This window comes from Hakea prostrata, chromosome 7 (assembly GCF_041222555.1).
Source record: "Hakea prostrata isolate BN-2017 chromosome 7, UWA_Hpros_2, whole genome shotgun sequence".
Lineage (NCBI taxonomy): Eukaryota > Viridiplantae > Streptophyta > Magnoliopsida > Proteales > Proteaceae > Hakea > Hakea prostrata.
In genome coordinates this window covers 68612626-68630417 of record NC_142606.1, presented here as the reverse complement: position 1 = coordinate 68630417, position 17792 = coordinate 68612626, and the positions used below count along the sequence as shown (strand labels likewise).

Below are 17792 nucleotides of genomic sequence, written 5' to 3'. Positions count from 1 at the left end.
CATTAGAATTTTATTTTTTCTCTATCATTTTTCGTGTATCTCAATATATTATAAATGAAAAATTACATATAGACCCTTGTATCTACAATCAATTACATTTACTACTCGTAAAAAGAAATCATACCCTCTTATTTTTAAGTAATAAAGCTAAATGATGATAAGACAAGTAAGATAGTATTTGATTTTTTTTAGGGATAGTAGATGTAATTGATTACCAATTCAGTGGTCTGTATGTAATTCGTGCTATATCAATGGTGTCTCCCTTTTTTTAAAAAAAGAAATACCTTAGTTTTTTTTTGTGAAAAAAAGAGAGTTATGCTGGAGATGCAAAGCGTTACGTACCGGACGATACGACTCAAGGAGATTAGATATGTCAATACGGATATTTTTATTGTCGGCTCGATACGCATCCATACGTAACGAACCGGGTTCAAAAAGGTGGAAAAAGCAAGGGTTTTTTGCAGAAGCGGAACTCACCTATCTGGACCTCTTTCGACCTCTCTCGCTACGAGTTGCAGAGTAGTAGCTTCTTCTTCCTCTTCCTCTTCAGCTTCTGCTTCGGTAACTTCTCCTACTATATTAAGTAGTAGCTTTCTCCTCTTTTCTTCGTCTTCTTTGGCCCTATCGCTCACTCTTCCTTCTTCGTTCCCACAGCTGTCTCCAGCGTTCAAGGACAGAAGCCCATCTCAAGGTTTACTCCCAGATATCTTCAGGTGAAACTTGAAATCGCAGTCATATATCTATGCATTATTAGTAATAATAATGAATTTTGTCATTTTGGTTGTAACTTTTTTGTTCTCCAATTGGTGGTTTTTAGTTTCAATGTGAGTAGGAATTAGGATACAATGGCTTTCATGGTGACTAATACGGTTTCGTGGTTAGATATTGGTCCAGTTTTCTTTCTTACTTTTTATATACAGGACGGAATTGTTGTCTGTAAGCACTTGTTCAGGCTGTAATATTATTTACAGGAATCTGTGGGATCAACCCGAATTCCTGCTTTCAATGTTATTTATTTTTGAGTTTCATTGTGATTTCTTTTCCCTTTTTCAGTCCATCAATTGCTATAGTCAATTTACTGGTTTTTGAAAAGCAATAGCAAAGGGATAGATATTTGCTAGTAATCGTCCATAAGAAACCAACTATGGGCTAAACCAATCGGACCAATAGTTGATTGGGTTATCCATGTATAGGGTGGTGGAGAATACAAAAAGAGTATATTTGCAGGGAACTAGTTACTGTTGTTGATAACCTGGGAAGTGTTTCAACGATTCTTGAATTTAGGCTTTCAGAGAGTAATGTGGTTCCAAAGGCAGAGCTTCGGATTGATTGTTTAAAACAGTGCATGTGATCTATCTACCAAAAAGTTATCATGTAGTCACTAGATGTTACAAAACGGGGAAAGAATCCTAATAGATGGCTAATTACTTGAAAAGCTCCATTACTGTCATGAATAAAAATACCCAGCTATATGCCCAGTCAACAAACACTACCATATGCTAGGAACCTTATGGATGACTAATGTCTTTCTGTCTGTGTTTTTGTTTAATTTTTCTTCTTAGGAAAAGGAAAAAAAAACAGAGCTGAAGTGTTCATTATTACAATCTTTGGTTGCTTTTACTTGTTACTGAACTTGAATAAATGTGTTTGTTTAAGAATAAGATCTTTCATGAGTATAATGAATAAAATCTGATCTAAAGAGTTGTCATGTCTTCTTGATGGTTATGAAATACACATGTTTAAGTAATTGGTGCATGATAGGATGATTATTTATTAGCTACATCTATTGTTTTATTTTTAATTAGACCATTTCCTTACATACTTTGATCATTTCCATTCAATTCCACACCTATCGATACGTGTCTGATACAAAGCTAAACGTCTCTTAAAATCACCTGACCGATACATTACCAATACACAATACTTTAAACCTTGTCTCTGGGTCTGTAATGCCTAGCCTCTGCCACACCACTGCACCGTCTGCATCCTCTGCTTTGACTCTGTCACAAGCTGATTGCAGAAGCAAATCTCCGTTTCCAGACCTGAGTAACAGTTGATGGCAGCAGCGGACGATGAGTATCTATATTTTTGGTAGCTTCCTTCGTCTTCTCTGTAGTCCATTTATATCTATGTTTTTCTTCTCCCATCAATGGTTGGGATGAAAAATGAACCTGAACCAACTTTCCCTATTAAAGGATAGTCCTTCGTCTTCTCTAGAGAGTGTAGTTTACTTCCCACTTCATTATTTTCCTAAGTTTGCATGATCATCACTACTAGCTCTTTCACCTCATGATGATTCAAGTTGTTCTTTTTCTTTTTGGGCTGGTGAGAATTGAAGGAAGTGTCTGCAGGTAAAAATTTTCTTAAATATTTGTACCAGGCCATGATTGTGGAACTTGTTGGCCTAGAACATCACGTGCTAAAGTTTGGAACCAACTATACGCAAGCTTGATCTCTTACTTCTAAACTTAGCAAGTCCGTATTGGTTTGAACTCCATTGACTGATCCATACCATCGGAAGTTCTGAACTAGCCAGACTCAAATGTTTAAAGCACAATATTTTAGTCCTTATGATTGGTGACAACGGTGCAGGCTATGGCATTGCTCAATTGATTAGCAGAAGTTTAATGAAAGGTGGATTGGGTAACTTTGTAGTCGTTAGCCGGGATCTTCAAATCTGCAATTCAAATTCGAAGTATTAAACCTCTTTTTATGATCTTGGCTGAACATCTCTTGAACTTTTTTCCAATCATAGCTTGGAAACCCCAAATCAGTCTGCTGTGTCAACTATCGCTTTAGATTCTGACATTTAACCCTCATTATGAAATTGTTCTTTAGAAGATCCATAAAATGACTGCTTTCTGTGGATGTTCTGTTCCATTGCAAAGTTGCATTGTGTTGGACAGTTTTGTTCGGTATTGCTCCTTTTTTTGGGGATTATGTTTTCTTTTCTGTTTTCTGGTTCCATCATTAACTTGTTATTGTGTATATTGTGTGGCGTAAATGTCTGTTGCGTAGTGAATAAATGCCCATAATTTTGGCCCTAGGGCATCCGTACTAAACATGTATCACATCATTGCCATATTATTTCATGTATTTCTGAAATTATTGTTGTCTAGTTAGTAGTTCATTTAGTACTCATACATGTCCACACCTTTTTCCATTTCAAAATTTAACTAATTAATGGTAAAACACCCTTATTTATAAGATCTTGCTTCTTTCCATTATGTTGTTTCTCTGAAAGTTTGTGGGAATGCAGAGAGACAGACAGAGAGAAAGATGAGGCTTTTGACGCATAACATGCTTTCTAGCGACATCAAGGGTGTGACAAATGGGTTTCCACTGCGTCTTGAAGTGGAGAAATCAGTAACAAAAGAGGTTGAGTTTAACTCAGATTTCCTAAGAAACATGTTCCCAAAGATTGAATGGAAGGCACTCATCGATGCTGCTCGGTCGATGGGGTATGCAGAACTACCTGAAGAGACACCTGAGTCATCAATGCTCGAATCAGATGAGTTCCTCAAGAAGTTTCACCATGCTCTACTTGAGCTCCATCTTGAAGAAGGTGCACTGATCTGTCCTGAGACTGGTCGGCGTTTTCCTGTCAACAAGGGTATCCCAAACATGCTCCTCCATGAAGATGAGGTCTGATTGGTTGATCTCATAGTTTCTTTCTTTGTCAATTGATATTGGCTGGAGCAGGAGGTGCTGGAGTTGGTTTACTTAACCCAACAGCCTAGCAAGATCCGGTTGGGCTGACCCGGAAGAGAAAATCCAAGAAGCTATTGAGGCATGTCCTGTTAATTGCATCTGGTATGAACTATAAACTAAACCAAACCAGTTTATAAATGCGTGGTTGGGTTCCTTTACCTTACTCTCATTTATGGACCAGAATTGAACCGATATGGACCTGTTACAATTGCCATATTTATTGGTTTACTTTACCTTACTCTCATCGACTTGGCCTATTTAGCTAATCAAATGGATGGGTTGGCTGGGTAAGATCTTGCTAGGCTGGTACATCTAAGGCAGTGGTGCCTATGGTGCCTGGTGTCATGGACTCCATTAAATCTCTCAATTGCACACAAAAAATGCTTCCTTTCGAATCAAGGAAAATCGGTTTATTTCACTTACATTGGTATAATCTGTCGCACGAAAAAATAGTTCGATTCAGATCAAGAAAAGTGCAACCGATATCAAACGAGTTTATGTGACATCCATCCGACCCGGGGCACCAAGGTACCACCACGTCAAACCCACCAGCCTAGCAAGATCCGGTTGGGTAAGACCGATGTCAAGAACCTTTCTAATGAGATTTCATGGTGTGTTGATCTAATCCGAATCAGGGTTGTGGAGAAGTCCAACTTAGCAGCCTTAGAATTCTTAATGTCAAAGCAGCCACGTGGCAATGTCAGAATGAGTGCCGGAAATGCAGTTGGACAACCAACGAGCTCCCGATGTATTAACTGAGCTGGAGAAGTTTCAAACCAGATTTGTTGATGCCAAAAGAAAAGCCGCCAAATCTAGTGACTCAGAGGTAAGGCGCAGCAACGAGGATTTCAACTTCGAACTATTTCAGTTTGATTTGAATTTAAATGGGCGGATTTGATTTTGGTTTTTTGTTCTAAATTGACACCCTTCAAAAATGTGGTGTTCTTCTTCTTCTTCAGGAGTCAGATCTCCAAAGAGAAGCCAGAATGTCAGCCATTCACACCATCAGATCATTCTCAAATTGGTGGCACTGGGCAGCGCCCAAATCTGGAGAATCACCGGCTGCAAAAACCTGCCAGAAACTGATTCCAGTTGCCAAAAAGCCCACCACTTCACCAGGTACAGACAAGCTTAGAGAAGCAGTTGCTGCCAGGAGACAAGCTGCAAAAGAGAAAATTGGATCCTCTTCATCTAACAGAAGTTACAGCCTAGATCATGAAGAATACTGGAACCCATCTCCCCTAATACTTTCAGCAGCTATAAAAACTGATCAAAGCTCTGACCCTAATTCAACTCCAGGGTCTAGGTCTAAGAAGACAGGGTCAGGGTCAGAGGTCAAAGATGAGTATTTTCTCAGAGAAGATTACAATCAAAGTGATCCCAACCGATGGAGGATTCCGGTGGCAACAGCGATCATTGGGGCGGTGGTAGTGCGAATTCAAGTCGGAGACCCAGGGCCAAGTGGAAACGGTGGTGGTTTGGACAATCATGTTACTGGCTCCATGGTGTTACAGATAGTTAATAGCAACTGGTTACAGGTTATTTTGGCTGGGTTACTTGGTATCTTATTGGTATGGCAGTGGTAGAATTGTTGGGTATTTTTAGAATCAAGAGAGACAATGAATGCAGTTCACACAAGGAAAAGATAGAATGTATAGCACACAAGAATCTAGTTTGATCATTGGCAAGAATCATTTCTATTAATAATTATAAGGCATAAATGTGGCTGAACTGTCATGAGATTTGCTTGGCTGAACTGTCATACAAATCCCGCCGTTAAATTTATTGTAATAAATCTGAACCGCTTATTCAATAATTGGGATTTTTCATCACCAAATGCATCAACTAAGAAATGATGGAGGTGACTACGGAACATACGAGAATGTTGAGAATGGTCTGAATGACATTTCTGAAGAAGTCGACCAGATGCAGCGGAGTTCTTAAAAAAAAAAAAAATCAAGAACAGGGCGAAATTTGCAGGAAGGTAACAACACCAAAGAGGCCACGATTGGCAGAATAAATTAAAAACTTGAAAAATCCAGAAGAAAAGGAAGAGACAGAGTTGAGGTTAAAACAGAAGACGGGAGCCATTTACTTCAAATTTCACAACTGCTGAACCTCTGAACCAACCCTAACCCCATTCGATGACGTTCTTGGTTCCGACGATTCATAGGAGGAACAGCCTTATTGGATTCTGTTCTGATAATTCTCCAGTAAGAGATTGGTTCGGTTTGTATTTTCATCTTCTGCTCTGTTTCTATTTTCCCTCGCTTTATCTTTTTTCTTCTATTTGGGTTAATCCTTCTTATTTTTTCTCCTTCTTCCCTATTTCTATTTTTGCTTATTCTTCTTCTTTGTTGTTTTCCCACCCCTGGTTGTGGGATTTTGTTTTTGGACATGCTTTCTTCATTGGATCTACAATGAAAGAAAACCAAAACGAAAATCCAAGAACCTTTTCTTTTCATCTCCTTCAAAGGTTGTTTTACTCTTTTCCGATTGTCCTCTAATCACAAGTCTGCAAGAAATGATTGGGCTCCGTTCCTCTAAAACAAAAGAGAATCCTCCACAAATTACAGCTCACTTTCAAGTCGATCCAGTTGATCTAGGGAATTCAAACTCTGTTTCAGTCTTTTTAGCAGAGAAGTAACAATTACATTTCAATAAGAAAAAAACATAAAGATGAGAAGAAGACCAAATCAAAATGGGAAGGGAAGTGAAGTCAACATCATGAAAATTTCTAGATATGCATGTGACAGATCACGTTATAAGCGAATGAGACTTTAAATTTTGTAAACTCACTTTAAATGAAACTATAAGGAAGCAGTGCAATGTGAGGCTGAATTAAGGCATATCCTCTGCTGCAATAGGATGGGAGCACAAAGACAAGCACCCATCAATCAAAGGTACAACAAGATAGATACTTCAAATATGCCTTCTTTGCTTAGCACGCTTCCAGGACTGCTTCCCCTTAATCTTCCATTTCTGGTTCCCAAATGTCTGGTTCTGGCCCTCAATCTCTCGAACCTTCCGTTTCCTACAAAAGAATACACCTCAGGAACTTAGCAACAAAGGTTTGTGCTTATAAACTAATGTATCCAACAGATAATATCATCATTCAAAGATGAGAGTAGCAAACCAGAATGACACTACTCTGCAAGCAAAGAGTTCTGAGAATAAAATTAGTCTCCATGAACTTTTCAAGGGAAGAGTATCAGCTATCAATCTTTACACTACATATCCTATTTTGAAATACTTATCCAAGGGAAGTAGCAAAACTCCGTAAATTGAAATATTTATCTAAGACAACTAGCAAAACTCAAAAATCATGAAGCAGCATTTGTACCTATACTGCACCAGGGACGGATCGGAAAGTAGCTCATCTGCAAGGGTTGCTTTCCTCTCCTTCTTCGTAAGCCTACCTGAGTAAAAGTCTGATGCTGACTCGACCACCGTTCCAACCTGATTAAGTTACAAACAAACAGAGGCTTTGCTAATTATAATAAATTCAAACAAATCAATTAAAAGTTTTTATCTGCTTCACAAAAGTACATACTTCTGCCATAGAAAAAGAAACGAAAATATACTGCTATAATCCATAACTTGCCTGGAAATACTTGGGGAGCGTCTTTGACTTTGCACCGCCCTTTTTATAATGCCTCTTTGGATCAATAACACTACGCAACTGTGTCACCAACAATTAAAAATATCAAAATTAAACAACCATATCTAACACTTCTCTGTCATAATAAAATCACCAAACTATAAATTAGAAGTTGAAAAAGCAATCTATGCACATATTATTCTGGTTGTTATTGCATTTAGTAAAAGGGTTCAGAAAACCTACAGAACAGTAAAAGATAAACCCAACAACGATAATATCTTTTATCAGGCTTACTAATACATACCTAAAGAACTAAAAACTGACATGAGACTCTTGACCAAAAGATCAAGAATGAAAGAAATTAACTTGTCTCACAAACAGCACATCATCGTTTGGGGGAATAATATTATGTGTTTGCTTAGCTTAACCAGAATCGCAATTCTGACAGGATAACTCAAGAGTAGTTCTAAAGACATACCAACCTCAGTGAAGCAAGGTGGTTGTCAGAGCCTAAGTCAGTCAGAAACAACCAATTGGTTACCATGACTTCTTAGTAAAACATATTCAACAAAACTGTTTCCAGCTTTGCATTACTAAACTTGTAACATCGTAACAAAATCATGTACAGCCTCAGAATATAGGACCAAAACTCTGAAAAACATTTACTAATCATGAAGCTCCATTTATACATTAAAAAGGTTGACAAGATTCATCATTTCTATCAATGTAATATGGTGCTTTTCTTTGCACTGCTTTAAGGTTTGTCTTTATCATTTTTTTAATAAAGTTTTTAGTTTATCATCAAATCTTATGGGGGATAAATCTTGTCCAGCTAAGGAAATCAAATTCTGAAGGTTGGTTATGGGACATAAGTTGGGGAGGATTGGTTGAATTCACTAATAAAGTTCATTAGAATAACCCAGGGTCAAAAGTGATACTCAACACCGAGGAGTTTATATATATATATATATCAGTTAAGATATTCTCCCCATCTACTATCAGAAGACCAAAGGAGCCTTTCAAGTTTCAAGCATGGGTAATGTGAGACAAGGTATCATTCAAGCTATCATATGATATTTGTAGAGAATAGAACTTCTTACTCTTCCTTGTCCATCAAAACCTAAGTGAGATAGGACTACGAATTGAGAAGTCAAACCAGTTCATAAGTTAGATCAAGATAACATTACTAAAACTAAAATTAACCTGAAATCAACTTGGATTTGCCTGACTCCATATGGTGAATTCAACCAAAATCAAAATTCATATCACCACACACACAAAAAGACTAAAATCAAAATTCTGAGAAATTACGTCTAGCATCAAAACTAAAATTAACCTGAAATGCCTGACTCCATATAGTGAATTCAACTAAAAATCAAAATTCTTATCCAAAAAAAAAAAAAACAAAACAAAAAATCAAAATCCTGAGAAATTACATCTAGCATCAAGTTTTGGAGAAGAACATAAGAATATACCAAGCTGTATAAATGAACCAATTCAACAGACCACTACAACATCATGAGTAAATGCCCTAAGGAACTTCCTTCAAAGCCGCCAGACAATAACAAAGCTAAATCAGAATCACCGCTAGGAATTGCACCATGTTTATTTTTGTACAAGTGGGATGCACTTATTCCTGAGTGTCTTAATCCTAGAAGTGTCTTTTTGACTGCACTTAAAGAGGTATCAACCCAGTGAGTTAAAAAAAACTTCATCACACATTCTAGAGCCTACATATGCAATTATAGTTGTCAACGCAGCTGGGGAAGAACCAAGGTGATGCTTGACAACCATGATGTGATACTTCAGAAGATGTGATTGTACATGCAGAAGAGACATCATGGACTTCATGCAACTAGATCAAGCAACGATGTATATTTCCATGTAATGGAATGGGAACCTAAAACCTGTTTCCTCATGTAAACTTCTGAGGGGAATAAAATGTTCCCACCAAAAAGTGGTGGAAAACATTCCATTACTTTTACTAGCAGTCTGAATTTGAAAAAAAGATACATTTCGATATGAGATTGAGTCACAAGAAGTTGCCCTGTACATCTACTGAACCATCTTGAAAACAGGATCCACTCCAATATGATGTTGTTACTAAAAGTTCTACTGTATACTTACCAAGCCATTTTTTCCTGAAAGGATAGAGGAGCAATGGGGAAGGTATGCAGCTTGTATAAGTGTCCAATTTTGGTGCAATAAATTTAAGTTGATAGAAATATAGAATACATGAAGGGTTGTGAAGGATAAGGATGAAAAAGAAAAAAGCTGAGGTGCCTACTCTTTGTTATTCTCTTCTCTGTTGTTATTTTAGAAGAGAAGAAAGAAAAGTTGCAGCAGCAAGTAAAAGCAGCAGGGAAAATGGAGAGTTGAGAGAGAAGTATGTGGCAGAGACTGAATTCAATCAATTAATTTTCTGCAGAAACGTTACAGCTTAACTAATAACAACCCACTAAAAACAAGGAGCAAAGTTCACAAATGTAAAAAACAGGGAAATAACTAAAACGTATAAAACAGAAACTAAAATTTGAAAAATTCAAATCTACTAACCCAAAACTTCACAAAGCAGTCCTAAACACTCTCCCCGAAGGTTTAGAAAACAACCTTGTTACCTCTGCATAGGCAACTCCTTGACAACTATCGTACAAACTATGAAGCATCAAGTTTGAGAAACTTGTGATGTGAACCTCAACTGATGACTTAGAAGACTAAAGTTACGCATACAGCAATTTTGTAGGTTGCTCCAACCCAGCCCTAGAAGGTTCATTTATGTTGATGCTTTAACATAAAAAGAAGTGAAGTCAGAAGCCGCATGATCAGCAACTATCTTGTAGGCTATAGAAGTGATTGGAAATTGGCTCCAGTTAGTGAGGGCATTTTGCCCACAAAAGAGTATAACATCCCATGGCTTTTCCTGGATTTAGCATTCCTATGATATGAAAGAAGCTCTTTATGGCACATTAATGTCCTCTCTTCTCTCTCTTCAAATATTAGTTGACTACACGTGCCTAAGATCGCAGGGAGTACTTTCATCCAACATGACTATTCTTCTTGGTCCACAAATGATCTAGAAATTTTTAAATAACCTATAGAATTTGGTACTGGTGGAATAAAGTAGTTTTACAGAGCAAATATATTTTATCAAAACACAAAGAAGAGAAGACCAAAACATTGTTGATGTTAATTTTCGTGTGAACAGCATCACAGCCCCCATCACACAGGCTTATAAGGCCAGCATTAAAAGGTCAAGCCTGTGATAAAGACAGCCCCAGCAGGGCTTTAAGAAGACCCAACAAAATAGCTCCATGATTTTGACAAGGCAGGCTTTTAACTGGTCAATCCTAGTCGATTAGGTTCTTTATTTATTCTTGCATGATTAAACAGCTGGATCACAAAGAGCTAGTTTCTTTTTTCAGTCACTCACTACCGTTGTTAGTTGTTATACTAAACTTTCTACTTTAGTAATTGCTATTGTTTTTGCAAGGAAATTGACAAGGAATCATTGAATGAATCTTTGAAGACATTGCTTGCAATCTATCATGGGACAAAATCTCCCGTTCAACAGCTGAAATAGCTGTGGGTGAAAGACCACCCAGGACTGAGCACGTCTGACCCTTTTTTCTATCGACCTCTCTTTTGCTTTGCAATCAACTTTTGTGCCTTGTATTCTACTGCAACCTATCACCAATCCTACTACAATGACTTTACCCTTACATTAGGGGATCTAACTTTACTCTGAGATGCCCAGTGCCACCACCTCCACCACTGCCAGCCACCAACACCATCACTATCTCCAACTCCACCTACACTCCACCACCACAACATCCACCTCCACCAACTAGGATTTTTAGAGATGGATCATAAGTCAATGTAACCAGCCCATCCCCATTCCCCACCACCCCACACCCCCAATGGAGGGAAAAAAATAAGACCCACAGAAAGGCCTATGGAAGCCATGAGTTGAACCCAAACAGCCCCCCTGTGCATGCAGCAGCAAGGGATGGCCGAATACCCCTAGGGTTATTTTGGTCATTCTCCATGCCCCTCCTTGGGTGTCGTTGGCCTAATTATATTCCTCGTCTTTTGAGAATTCTAAATCTATCTTCTCTTCTTTGATTAGTTGAGTCACGGTCTAATTATCTAGTTTTGTGGGAACCCTAGTTGGAACCTAATTACAAGATTCCTTCGAGATAATGTTTATTTCGTTCGTTAATTTTTTGGCCCTAGTTAGTTGGCAAGTAATTAGAGTTTCATTAGTAATCTAAATGTTCATTTTTTGTTAAGTCCCAGTCCAAGTCCAAGCTTCTTTATGTAAGGCTATACATTGCCCCCACACCTCAATAAGAAATCAGTTGAAGATTAATAATGAAGCTTGGAGTCATGGAGTCAACCACACGGCCTGGGCTGAGTAATTTTCTGAGAATTTCAGCATCCTTCTTCAATTCAATACAAGCATCCTCATTTTACAGCAGCAGCCACCTTATCAAATACATACAGCTCTCCCCTCCATTGCAGCCCTATTCCAGCCCCTTCCCGCCCCTTTGCAGCCCCTACCCAGATCATCTTTCCCTTTGTGGCAGCAACAGGAACAACCCCTCCCCCCCCCCCCCTTGTTCTGAATCTTGCGGCAGAACTGAAAGAAACGAAAAGAAAGAAAGAAAGAAAGAAAGAAAAGATAAATAATCAAGGATCTTGAAGAATTCAAGATTCCATCTAAACTTCCTCCCCCTTTGCGGCAAGACCGCAAGCTCCCAAACTGCAACCTTCTACTTCCCCCTCTTTTCCCAACCACTAGTTCTTTCCTTTCCCAAGTAATTTTAGGTATCTCAAACCCTAACCTTGTTAATCCAAATTATCCCATTCTTCTTCCCATCAACCCTAGTTCATACAAGATGATCTTTGGGTACCCCAACCCTAATAATCTCAAAACCACTAGCCATCCTCATTTTTTTAAACCCTAAACCTTTCCCTAAATCTTCCAAAACCAAAATACTCAATATATTACCTAATTTGCTTCACCAAACCCGTCCCATAGGTTATCCATTAATATCCAGCCACCTCAAAGTATACCCAAACTATCCCATAGAAAACCACAACCATGTTATTAGTCCAAATTTGTGCTAGTTCAAATTAAAGACGGTCCTGGAAAGCTAACCCAGACCTAATAAGTTGCCAACAACTATGCTGCATAAACTCTTCCACATGAATGAATCTGTAAGCATTTTCTTAACAGCCCCCTCTCCTAATAAGGGTGGTGGGAGCACCTAGCATTTCTAAGATGATAACTAATCACATCAAGTAATGGTCGTGACATTGTCAGCCAAAATAAAGATGCAAGTAACCCGCTACAGTTCTCATGTTTCATCTCTTCATAAAGAAGATATCCATAAAAATATGTACTAGGCCTTTCCAGGCTGCAAAATATGAGAATCACAACAGCCAACAAGATTAACCATTTTTATAAGCGCCCAAGTCATCACAAGCCTAAAACTGCCCTCAGATCAGTTTCTAGAGAAAATTTGAGAAAAGTCAATTTTGAATTGAAAACAAGGAAAGACAACACACCTTTATCATTTGCATATCTTTCTTTAACTCCGGAGTGATGGTTGGGGCAGGCATATCAAACCTGCTTACACAAAAAAGTAATTATAAAATTACATTCCAACGTGCAACTGTGAAAAGTTTGTCAGCATCAGCATCACTTACCAGCTTTTACCAGCTGTATCTTTAATTTGTTTCCGCAGAAGCTTGTTCATCTTCCTAGGGTCATTTGGTGGAACAAAGAGTCCATCAATAAGCTCACTTTGAGGCTTCCATACCAGATTTTGGGGTAGCTTCGGTAATGCTTCAGGCCCACTTTTTTTCGTAGATGGGATAACTATTTTTGGCTCCCATGTAAGGCCAGTGCGTCTCTCAGGCATTCTATTGGAATCAAGACTCGAACAGTCTGCCCCAGCTACTTCAGGCCCATTCTTTGTCATAGCTGGGATAACTATATTTGGCTCCCATGTAAGGCCAATGTGTCTCTCAGGCATTCCTATTGGAATCAAAACTCAAGCAGTCTGCCAGGCAGTTTTTAATACAGCAACCTATATTTTAATTAAAAAAAGAAAAAATCACATTATCAGGTTTGGAAAAATCAAAACGCCAAGAAGAAAAGGCTGTCGTCAAAACCACACTTAGGTGACCCTTAATTATGAGAGGAACCATTTACATTGGAGAAAAGATAACCAAATAAAACAGACACTTGAAAAGAGGATCATAACAATGTGTCAACTTCAGAGAACATCAATAACTAGGTTTAATATTCAAACCTGCTCAAATTTCCTCAAGCTACTGCTCAACTTGTTCTAACCCTGTCTCTAATTGAATACCATAAGTTGCTTAAAGACGGATCCCATACTTTCATTTATGATGCCAGTCAGATTATCAAAACATAATAATCCAGGTTGTAAACAAACCCGGAACCTATAAACAGTGCTCAGGCAAAGAGTAGAAAAAGAGAGACATTGGCAAAGAAGCGAAAGTCAGTAATAGGAGAAACGGCTGCATAGTTAAACATGGCTCTAAGATACCAGACAATACATTTTTGTACCAAGTAGATACGAAATAAAAACAGCATGATGGAGATTGTTAAAGATCTGTGTGGAGTAGCAGTGACAAGTGTAAGAATGGTGAAAGTCAAGGTAGTGACTTCCCGATTACAATTGAATTATATGAAGGAGCATTGTTACGCCCTGGTTTGTTTGTGGTTATCGTGGATGAGTTAACCATAGACATTCAAGAACAGGCTCCTACGAACAGGCTCCTTGGAATATGATTTTTACTGATGATATTCGGTAGATGAAAGAAATGCAAGGATTTGTGCCAAGTTAGAGTTACGGAGTCAACGTCTGAACATGGTTCAGGATCTCAATCTCAAGGCCCATCTCGCCAACTCAATTAACAAAGATACAAGTTGACCTGAGATCTTGAAGAGATCTCACCGAGTTGGTGAAATTTTTTTCCCAACTCAAAGTTCTAACTTGAGGGGCATTACGAGTCATTTGGGATTGAAAATTGCTGTCCAGCTTATTTCAGCCCTTCTAAACAAACTGATGACCTCAAATCTATGAAAGCAGAAGTAGTATAAACGAAAATTCTACTTCACAGCTCAGACCCTGAGTTGGAAAGTGCTACGCTAAAGTGAAACCTTAAAATTGCCTATTGTACACACAATATACTCATACATCAATGCTCAAAGTTCAAAATTCAAACTAGTACAATCCATTACACACATTCATAGTTCAAATTATATGCCAATCATCAAGACTAAAAGATCTGTGCAAGTTACAGTTCCATTGAGTATAATTAACATTGAATATTGGGAAAATTCAGGTGTTCTCCAACAGCTGCGACACAGAAAATTTTCAAGGAAGGCCTTAGCTTTCCCCTATTTACTAATATCAGAAAATATCAGCACATATAATTGTAATTGTAATAGGTGCTACAACTACTAAAATTCTTCTTGAAAACTCAGCTACCCTGCATCATTGGCTCCGCAATAAGGGGTTGCACAGCAATGATTCTATGCCAAATTTGCCCAATTCGGCACAGAATGCACATTTTGCTTCTGTGCCGAATTGGGCAAATTTGGCACCGATTTTGTACTGAAATCTTGTAGGGTTGGGATGGGCATGTTTCTCTGGCAAACCCTTCTTTGCCGAACTTCCCATCAAAAAATAACTGCATAACGAAAGACAAGGAATGATTGTTCTCTCTGAAGTTACAATCCCTGCAGCCTTAACGTGATCCTTCATGCCAACGACATTCTTGGCTTCCCTGCCAGAGTCTTAATGATAAACAAAAGAAGAAGAAACACAGTAAAGCGACGAGGTAGCCACTCCAATTACATGGAAAAAGCAAAATAAACCCTGTCTTCTCTCCTCTCTCTCCTCGCTCATCTGACCAGAATTATAAATCTTAATCACATACTCCCAAGTCCCAAACCTTAAACCAAACTGTAGCCCCTAAACATTAGACATCCATTTTGTTCTCTACCCTATTCTGTGCCCCCAAACAGTGCTAGATCCTGAACCTTCAATCCTAAAATACTTCACTTGTGGGTTAGGGTCAATTGTTTTTTTTTTTTCCCCTTCTTTTTTGGGGTGGGGTGGGGGGGGGGGGAAGCGTCAGGTTCATGTCTGTATGAGTTTTATAGATTTCTAGAAGTTCTTATTTGATTTAATCAAACGTTTAGTACCTGCACCAATTTGGAGGTCAATGACAATATACATTAATGTATTGGTTCTGAAGATCTCAAATTTAGGGCTGAGTAACCTTTTCACATGCTCCTTTGCTTAGGATGACAGTAAGCATCAGTTCCATGACAGACTTTCTGGAGCTAGTCAAGCAAAATGCTGTCTAATTTGGCTTTCAGACAGAAGCTACAATAAGATGTAATTTCATTATAGATGTAATTTCACAAACCCATTTCACAAACCCATTTTGACACTGGAAGACAAAATCAGAAATGTTATTTGAGCCATCAGTAGCACAAAAAGATGGGGAAAAAACAAGGTATGCCAGCAAATATGACAGTGAGGCATAAATTCTATTTCTGAAAGAGTCTAAAGATCACTTGCACACTAATGGATGAGATAGGACAGAGCATGACCATCGTGGCTGATCCCAATTTTGGAGAGAGTTTTGAGTCTGGATCGTGCAGATTGTGCTCTCCCGACATCTTTCAGCTACATATTTAAGAGGGAGACTCACTTCTAGTCTACCTTATCAGTACTTAGAGGTAACATAGAAAAATATAAACAGAACACAATCCTCTACCCTCACGAACAGAAGATCCTAACTCGAGGGTTCTATGGAAACGTAATGTGCACAAACATCCAATATATTTTTCTTCTTGGACTGCTTAATTAGTTGTTTTCTGAAGAAGAAGAAGAAGAAGCATAGGAAGCACATCAACTGACCTTGAACAGCCCTACTTGATAATTAAGTTAGTTGAACCACCACTGGGTTCAATTAAAACTGTTCCAACAAGTCAAGATCTACATATCCCAGGTTCTGGATTTTCTCCATTTGTGTTGTGATGGAACCCAATCCAACTACTCCCTCTCCCTACCCACCATTTTAATGTGATGGATTCCTTTATGTGGCTTCTACTTCACACCACCAAGAACAGAGCTATAAGAGGGATTAGTTGTCTTCTGAGATTTCCAAGCCAGAATAGTACAGATACATTGCATCTTTTTCTTTTTATTTTCTTTTCTTTTTTCAAAATCCCAACTCTTAAGCTTTTATGCCACATGTTGAGGTCAAACCCAAAAAGCTTCATTCAACTACTGAAACTGAATCTGTCCATTTCCATTCATTTTCTCACCTATGTGCAACAATGTCCAAGTAAAAATCCAACAAACACAATTAGCTTCAAACAAAAAACAATTTTAACCAGGTAACTACATCTTGATATCACTGTACTAGCCAGGTAACTACCTACAGCAGTTATCATTCATGAGTTCTTTCTTTCAATTTTCTCCCTCTCTTTTGATGAAAACAGAAATCAATTAAAACAGGAAAGTTACGAAATTTTAAATGACAGTTATGCTCTGCAAAATGATCATTCAAAATCAAATTGTTACGAAACTTTTTTTTTTATTTTTTATTTTACTTGAGTTTGTTATTTGTAAATTGCTATAAAACACCGTAGATTCCATAAAAACAAAATAAATAAAAACAAGCTAACAATACCACCAGGGTACAAGATTTTGAATGCTCATCACTGTTTTTCATGTTAGGGCAGCAATTAGCATTTGAACATAGAACTGATGGCACCAAATTCACTGCTAGAAATGTTGTTAATTTTAAATTTGTTATTGAAGCCCCTCTATGAAGAATGTCTCCATTTCATACTCTACTATTACTGCACTTAACTGGGGATTATGGTCATGACCTGAAATACCTTGGTTTTTCCTTCAAATAACCATCAATACCCTTTTATCAGAGCCGTAGCAGCAGTAGGTACAAAAGCTTAATTCAGAAACAGGGAGCTACACTAGCTCAATAGTTGGGCTGGCACAGCAGAGTCATACACACCTTAGAGCGAGATGAGAGAGACGAGGTGAGAGACCTTGAGAGCAGAATCCACAACCAAAAGCTCTTTGGTAACCTTGCTCGAACTACAACGCAGAATCCACAACCAGAGGTTAGGGTAAGCCCTAATTTCACCCCAAACCGAACATAAATTACTGGCGAAAAAAGGACTAGACAAAAACATAACACGGGCGAGGGCAGTCACAGATGCAAGGGCTCCTCTTCTGGCGAAATCGGTTGATGCTCTTCTTCAACCTCCAATACAAAGCAGGCAGACAAACTTGAGGGAGTCCAGCAACCCAGATACTTAAGCGAGACAAGACAGCGCCAAAGAGATGATAGAGGGGCAGAGAGACGAGAGAGAGCAGAGAGAGAGCAGAGAGAGAGA

At 38.3% G+C, this 17792-nt stretch overlaps 1 protein-coding gene and 2 pseudogenes across 4 annotated transcripts; 2 read left to right on the top strand and 1 right to left on the bottom strand.

Annotated features, from left to right (window-relative positions):
• Positions 1 to 472: 472 nt before the first annotated feature.
• LOC149011848 (multifunctional methyltransferase subunit TRM112 homolog A pseudogene) lies at positions 473 to 4332 on the top strand (annotated as a pseudogene). Of its 2 annotated transcripts, XR_016174344.1 has the most exons (3): positions 473 to 561; positions 655 to 713; positions 3260 to 4332. The product of XR_016174344.1 is annotated as a multifunctional methyltransferase subunit TRM112 homolog A pseudogene, transcript variant X2 (transcript). The 2 variants fall into 2 exon arrangements; XR_016174343.1 differs by having other exon boundaries at positions 479 to 713.
• LOC149011847 (chaperone protein dnaJ C76, chloroplastic-like) lies at positions 3746 to 5766 on the top strand (annotated as a pseudogene). The gene is made up of 3 exons (XR_016174564.1): positions 3746 to 3813; positions 4347 to 4537; positions 4671 to 5766. The product of XR_016174564.1 is annotated as a chaperone protein dnaJ C76, chloroplastic-like (transcript).
• Positions 5767 to 5779: 13 nt separating this feature from the next.
• LOC149011846 (rRNA-processing protein fcf2-like) lies at positions 5780 to 17567 on the bottom strand. Its single transcript, XM_089160812.1, has 6 exons — positions 17408 to 17567; positions 13025 to 13407; positions 12884 to 12944; positions 7316 to 7393; positions 7055 to 7170; positions 5780 to 6745 (listed from the first exon to the last, which is right to left on the bottom strand). Exons 2-6 carry the CDS (start codon positions 13351 to 13353, stop codon positions 6634 to 6636), a joined length of 696 nt encoding a protein of 231 aa, XP_089016938.1. The 5' UTR covers positions 13354 to 13407; positions 17408 to 17567; the 3' UTR covers positions 5780 to 6633.
• Positions 17568 to 17792: the final 225 nt, after the last annotated feature.